The sequence below is a fragment of the Cebus imitator genome, unplaced genomic scaffold (assembly GCF_001604975.1).
Source record: "Cebus imitator isolate Cc_AM_T3 unplaced genomic scaffold, Cebus_imitator-1.0 Scaffold187, whole genome shotgun sequence".
NCBI lineage: Eukaryota > Metazoa > Chordata > Mammalia > Primates > Cebidae > Cebus > Cebus imitator.
The window spans coordinates 1,532,222-1,539,797 of record NW_016107502.1 but is presented as its reverse complement, the minus strand read 5'-3'; the positions used below and the strand labels follow the sequence as shown (position 1 = coordinate 1,539,797).

The 7,576-nt window shown below is 46.6% G+C and overlaps 1 protein-coding gene across 1 annotated transcript in view; it reads right to left on the bottom strand.

The window, feature by feature from the left end:
- Positions 1-981: 981 nt before the first annotated feature.
- The window catches only part of CCND2 (cyclin D2), a 25,907-nt gene continuing 19,312 nt past the window's right edge, over positions 982-7,576 (bottom strand). Inside the window, exon 5 of the mRNA XM_017546077.2 lies at positions 982-1,642. Within this exon, the coding sequence (XP_017401566.1) occupies positions 1,493-1,642 (150 nt within the window). The 3' untranslated portion in view covers positions 982-1,492. The remainder of the gene's footprint in view (positions 1,643-7,576) is intronic.

Sequence of the window (7,576 nt, the reverse complement as noted above, 5' to 3'; positions counted from 1 at the left end):
AAAAAAAAAAAAAAAAAAAAAAAAAAAAAGAAGTTGTTGCTCCAACCTCTTTGCTAACTGAATGCCTCTAAGAAGTGGAAAGGAAAAAAAAAAATTCAAGTACGCTGAATACAACTTTGCAATAAAATTAACAATGACAACAACAAAAAGAAAAAAAACAGAAAAGGGAACAAAATGCCACACCCTGATGTTCAGCCATCTGTCTTTGCACCAGCAATAACTTTTCTTTCCATGTCCAAAGGAGAAGTACCAGAGATGGGAATTAAGGTCCTTCTGTGCCATCAGAACGGTCGTTTATAGGCTTTTCTGCGGAATGTTGTCATGGGAATGTCAGCGGAAAGGGGGTGTCTCAAGAGTCCTGGTAGGAACACCAGAACTGTGTACCAAAGAATGTCAGATAACAGAAGCGAAGAGCAACCCAGGCTGGGCGCAGGAAGGGAGGGGGCAAAAGCAGAGAGGAGAGGAGTATTCAGCTTGACTTGCATAAACCATCCCATCTATCGCTTGGGAACAATTTTTCAAAGTGCTTTTCGAATGGAATGGTTTATGACAATGTTAAACTGTGAACCAGACATGCCAATCAGCACCAAAAATTAGTTTTTTTTTCTAAGAAGAAATGCCAAGGCCACATTACCCTTTTAAATAGAATAACAGAAAAGATTCCATTCTGGCTCCCACCCTTGGTCTCCATCTGCCTCCGTTTCATGTGAGTTTTGGTTATGGTCCATAGCTACATTTCCCCATTAGATAGCAATACGGTGGTGTCTGCAATGAACTGCATTTGGAAGAAGAAGCAGGATGTCACAGAACATGAAGCCCAGGAGCCTATCACCTGTGTCCAACTGGCAAAATAAAACATCTTTTTTAGGTAGCAGCTACTGCAGACAGCGAGAGGACGTAACGTAGAGATCCAGCCACGCTCCTGACTTAGTAACGGGTGGCTGAGGGCAAAATGCTTCTCCATTCCAAATGGTTCAATCGTGTTGAGAGATTGTTTTGTACTCCCTCCCCGTCATGTCCCTCCTTATCTCAATTCCTTCTCGAGTTCATTGCTTTGCAATCTAATCATGCCATAAATGGCGTACACAATTCCTTGAAATTATACTACAAGGGGGTGTATGTGCTAGCTCATAACATGAAAAAAAAAAGTCTCCTCTAATTTGTTCCCATATTGCAGGCATACATATTCTCTAACTACTCTGCAGGTTTTCCTGTAAGCATTTTACTATTGCTTTTACATAATCAAACAATAACTGTTCGCATATACAAGGGATTCCCTTATGCTGTACTTCAAATAGGCACCAAATGCTTTTTATTATTCGGTTTTTATAGGACCTTTTTCTCTCACTTCTAAAAGATCTTTAAATATGATCTAGGTGGGGGCAGAATTTTTTTTTTAAGTTTCACCCTAAAACACAAAGAACAAAACATAACCAGAAAGAAGGAGAGAGCAGATTATGAGTGTGCCTCTCTTCCCGCCCGACTGGCATCCTCACAGGTCGATATCCCGCACGTCTGTAGGGGTGCTGGCTTGGTCCAGTTCATCCTCCGACTTGGATCCATCGCGCTGGTCCTGACGGTACTGCTGCAGGCTATTGAGGAGCACCGCCTCAATCTGCTCCTGGCAGGCTTTGAGACAATCCTAGAACAACGGTCCAGACCAGAGCTGTTAGCAAGAGGAACAGGACACAGAGCATCCCACCAAGAAAACATGCATAATTTAGCCTGCATAATTCTATGCTAGTTTCCAGTAGGAATAAATGTGAAGTAAATGAGACAATCCTAGAACAACGGTCCAGACCAGAGCTGTTAGCAAGAGGAACAGGACACAGAGCATCCTACCAAGAAAACATGCATAATTTAGCCTGCATAATTCTATGCTAGTTTCCAGTAGGAATAAATGTGAAGTAAATGAGACAATCCTAGAACAACGGTCCAGACCAGAGCTGTTAGCAAGAGGAACAGGACACAGAGCATCCTACCAAGAAAACATGCATAATTTAGCCTGCATAATTCTATGCTAGTTTCCAGTAGGAATAAATGTGAAGTAAAGGAGGGATGTTCTTAAAGTGCCCAGGAACCTCACTACTCCAGGTGGGGTCCGTGGGCCGGCAGCATCAGCATCACCTGGGAGCTTGTTGGAACTGCAGAATCTCAGTCAACCCAGGCCGAGCTAATCAGAACCTGCATTTTAGCAGAGCCCAGGTGATGGGTATTCTGAGAAGCACTGGCCCAAATGATGGTCTGCTTATGGATGCTTGGTAATCAAGGGGCCAACCAGAAGCTTTCTGCCTGGGGGGCTGGGAAGTGGCAGAGAAAAGGGGAAGGCTACTAGAGGTGCTATGACATTAGCAAACTCAGCCCCTGAGAACTAGAGAAGGAAGCCAATAGACCAATGTACTGACCCTCACATAAACTGCAAATACTTCTTTCTTTTTTTTTTTGAGACAGTCTCACTCTGGAGTGCAGTAGTATGATCTTGGCTCACTGCAACCTCCACCACCCAGGCTCAAGCGATCCTCCTGCCTCAGCCTCCTGAGTAGCTGGAATTACAGGTGCACACCACCACACCCAGCTAATTTTTGTATTTTTAGTAGAGACGTGGTTTCACCATGTTGGCCAGGAAGGCCTCGATCTCTTGACCTCGTGATTCGCCCTCCTCCCTTTTGTTTCTTTCACTGTGCAGTTCTCACCACCTACAGAGTTTCTATTTTGCCAAGCAGAAAAGCATTATCTTTATTTCCCCAAAATCTAAAATGCACCTAGTCAGGCATATTGGTATTTGCTGCCCACCCACCATACTTGCAGGTGGCACCTAAGTTATTTAACTTTTCTGATCTGTTTCCCCATCCACAAAGCAAGGACAACAAAACACTCAGAGTAAAGGGCAACTGAGATGATCCTGGTATATGTGTAGTGCTACGCGGAGCTCAATAAATGATCACTATTATGTGTAACAGTAAATTGGTCCTGGAACCTGAAAGAATTCCTCAGATTTCTTTGAAATGAGGTATAGATTAGCGTTTAGTCAAGAGTGGTGAATTGTGTGTCAAGATCTTGACAATCTTTAGTGAAGATTGTGTGTCTGGTGCTGGGGAGAGTGCTGACGGTGACAACGTGACCCAGCAGCAGGGGTCTCCGTGCCACCCTGAACGAAGCTGAGGTGGAGTCAGGTACTGGCCTCCCGGACTTGCTAACATCTCTCAGACTTTCCTGTGGCATCTCCTGGTCGCATCCCTTACCTTGTCCGACCCGCCGAGCTGAATGAATGAATGAGAATTTTCATGGGCCTCACCTGCCTTACCCCTGTTCCGATCTTCCCCAAGTTTTTCCATCAAGGACTATGTGGCAGTGTTGTCATCATAGGTTACTACTTGCTTGGTGGCGAAAGCTAAAGGTATAATGCTTCTTTTTTCTTTTCTTTTTCTTTTTTGAGATGGAGTCTCACTCTGTTGCCCAGGCTAGAGTGCAATGGCACAGTCTCAGCTCACTGCAACCTCCATCTCTCAGGTTCAAGGGATTCTCCTGCCTCAGCCTTCCAAGTAGCTGGGATTATAGGCATGTGCCATCACGACCAGCTTATTTTTGTATTTTTAGCAGAGATGGGGTTTTACTATGTTGACCAGGCTGGTCTTGAACTCCTGACCTCAGGTGGTCTGCCTGCCTTGGCCTCCCAAAGTGCTGGGATTACAGGCGTCAGCCACCGCACGAGGCCTAAAAGTATGTTTCTAGGGGCACTTACATTTCGGTAGATGTTTGAAAACCTCAAATCCTTATAACCTGAAAAAGTTAGTATTAAATACAGAATCAAAATGAAAGTGGGGGTTAAAGGCAGAAAGTGATTATAGTTAAAATTACTGTGGAATGTCCGATAGGAAGGTTCCACATGAGAGAGGAATGGCAAGTCTCACCCTATCAGTTTTTCTTCTAAAGCTGGGATAGACATAGACAGCCCTTTCTGCATTTGAGCACGGCATGAAGGAGTTGACTTAAATGCTAGAATCAACGTGGTGTGATGAAATGCTCATTCCACAGTGCAGGGGCAGGAACCAAGACCCAGAACACAGCTTCAACCCCACATCCCAACTGTCCTCCCCCACCGGCTGTGTGCACTCAGAGAGTGAAACGCGGAACCTAACAATCTAAATTCATCTTTTCTTCTTTCTCTGTTTTTTTTTCTTGCAGAGAATAATCCACTGAATCCAGGAAGTTCACGTGTAATGTCCTTCCACGGTACAGGGACTTGAGGAACAGCTGAAGGGGATGTTTACAATTTTTCTTTTTTTCCAGGAGGCAGAGAGACTAGATCAGAGTACATCCCTCCCATAGAGGCAGTGACTATATACTTGTTTCCAACTGAATGCTTGTCCATGGAAGACAAATCCTACCCAAAGCATAAGGCCTAAGAGATTTTGTTATCTAAAGGAGATGGCAGGATTCTTGGCTGACTGAGGGACCCTCTGTGTGTTAAAGTGATTCTTCCACCTCAGCCTCCCAAACAGCTGGGACTACAGTCGTGTGCCACCACGCCCAGCTAATTTTTGTATTTTTAATAGAGACAGGGTTTTTACCATATTGGTCAGGCTGGTCTCGAACTCCTGACCTCAGGTGATCCACCCACCTTGGCCTCCCAAAGTGCTGGGATTACAAACATGAGCCACCACGCCCAGCCTGGCCAGCTCTTGATCAATGATCCCTCTGACTGGAAGGTAAAAGGATGACCAAAGCAGGTACTCCATGAGTGAAGAATTCTGAACTCCCTTCCCCACCCTCTTCTAGACTTACCTTGTGGCGAAGCAGGATGCTACCCCTCTCTGCAGTCCTGCCTAACCTTCTTTCAGGCTCCACTTCCTCGCAATTTGACAATGATCAGTTCGACTTTCAACTACACAAATCCCTCATTCTGGCTCAGCAAGACTAAAAGGGCAAAACCCTGTCTTGTATAAATGATGTCAAACATTATTCTCTGACGGTGGAGACAGAACTTGGCCTCTCCCTTCCACGAGACAGAGCTCACTCCCCGCATATGAATACCTTTGTTTAACATGGCAGGGGCCCTCTTTGGACGTGCGAAGGGCATATACATTCTGTATGCTGGTGGAGGGTGAAGGGAGAGGAGACTGCGCAGTGGTGCCGATACCTGCCACTGGACGTGCCAACTCCACACAATCGCCGTCTTGCCCAAAGCAGGAGGGCAGGAGAGTGCATGGGACTGGGGTGGGGTGGGGATGGGGCCGCCATCTGGAGAGAAGACCGCCCCCCCCATCTTAAATCCAACCAGCCTGCTTCTGTTAGATGATCAAGCTGAGACAAGAGTGGAGTTCGTGTTTCCGAAGGGCTGCATTATAAGAAGACATCCATAAATAATCACAGACTTGGATAATTTGGAGGTCTAAAGGGCCTTCGGAAATCAAATAGCCAAGTGCTCTCGTTTCCCAGCTAGGGAATGGAGCCTGGAGAGCTGAAGTGGCTTGCCCCACAATGACATCTGGCTAAAAGTTCGGCTTGGCTTTAGAGAGGGCAAGCCTCCAATTTCAGAACTTTCTTTTTCTGTATACCTTGACTTCTAAGCTCTAAGTAAAGACAGACAGATCAGAGAATCTCCAAGAAAGAGAAACATAGCCCAAGTGGCTGGAAAAACACGAAAGCGCCTCCAATAAAAAGATGTTACATGCATGTGAAGTGCGGCGGCTCTAGGACATCAGCTTTCCTGCAGCCTCCAGAGCACCAGCCATTGTGTTAAGATGCCCCAAATTAAGCTGATTAAAAGGGAAGCCATAATGCTCGTCTGTCAGCCTGGACAGGTGGTACCCTACCGCGCTGGAGGTCGGGCAGACCTCCAACTTCCACGATGATAGGCCCCCTCCCTTGCCCCCACCCCCCAAGCCTGGAGCCCTGACAGCAGTGTTTGTGATCTTCGGCTCGTTACAAGGGCCTCTGACTTCCTCTGCTTGCTGGCTCGAGCTCTGCGCCCTGCACCCTCCTCTGCCTCCATGAATGGGCTGACGGAACTCCTACCATTAGCCCTCAGTGTAACTGCGCCACTCCATTGTCACCACACACGCACTGCACTCAACAGGGGGACAAAGGGCTGAATGAGCCCCAGACCCGCGGCCAACTCAGGCAGAGACAACTTAGGAAACTATCTCATTCTTCCTTTCTTCACAGGCTGTTTGGCTTATTTCCTTGCATACAAAATGAGGCCCACAGAAAAACGAGGCAGGAGAGGGAGGCATCAGCCCCCCCCATTCCATGCCACCTCCCCACCCCCAGCTTCTAGCAACACTTCACAAGGTTCCTGACCACAGGCCCTAAGAAGACAGAATCTGCAACAGTGGAGCCTTTAAAATGACATGTGTTGCAAGGGTGCTGGTGCTTCCAGCTATGGAGCAGAAAGACACAATGCGAGACCCCATGCATCACATGTGGTCAAAACCGAGACTTCTTTCACGGTGCTGCTTTTTAATAGCTCATTGACAACCAGTTTTGATGTGACCGAGACATAAAATGCCGGATGACCCTAAGGAAGAGATATCCTGGAATCTTCTCTGGGCAATATTTAAGAATGTGTCTAGGGGTGGGGACAAGAGTTGAAAAACTCGCTACTGGGTACCATGTACACAATTTGGACGACGGATTCCACTGAAGCCCAAACCTCAGCTTCACACAGTGTATCTACATAACAAACCTGCACGTGGATCCCCTCAATCTAAAGTGGTTTTTTTTTTTTTAAAGAATGTGACAAAGAGTTTTGATGTGACTTAGACAAAAGAGGATAAATATAATGAACAGATGACTCGAGTCTAATGAACAGACGACTAGAGTCTCTATTCTGTTAAATATCTTGCAGTAACTTCACAACATCTTCATGGCCTGTGAGCCTCAATTCCACTTTTTAGTTAGTGAATTTGTGCAACTGCGTCATGTGAAAATGAAGCTACTTACTCTAAGATACTGTTAGGGAAAACTCAGAAGGCTCGGAAGGCCCTGACACAGAACTAAAGTTAAAATGAAGATCCAACTTTTCAAAGGACATGGGGAGACCAGTGAATTGGAAACACACTGGAAACCCATCTGCCTGCCTTTGTCCTTCGGGGGCGCCTTCCTTCCTCTTCCCTCCCGCTCTTAAGCATCACTCCCAATGACTCTGCCAGGGGCTCAGGATAAAGAGCTGAGGAAAAGCTGGGCCTTATTCAAGAGGTTCTATAGACAAGGAAGCACTGAGATACAGGCTGGCGTGCAGCCCGAGTACAGGGCAGAGGGGACGAGGACCCCGGGTCGGCCTAAGGAAGCAGGGACATGGTCACCTGGGACCCAGGCCCGTGGTGCCCTTCCCCCTCAAACCTACCCAAGGCACTGGACACCCCCAACAGAAGTTCCCCCAAAGCCAAACTGCCTCTCTAGCTGTTTTTCCCAACTCTTACGATTGGAAGGAAAAAGTAAAATATACCACCCTCTGAGACTCTTATTCCCTATAAAACTGTCAGGGCCCTCACTCAGCTTTCTCTTTGGAATGAAGCATTCCGGTTTATTTTGGCAACCAGACGGAGCAAAAAAGGCTGACTTTCTCAGAGCC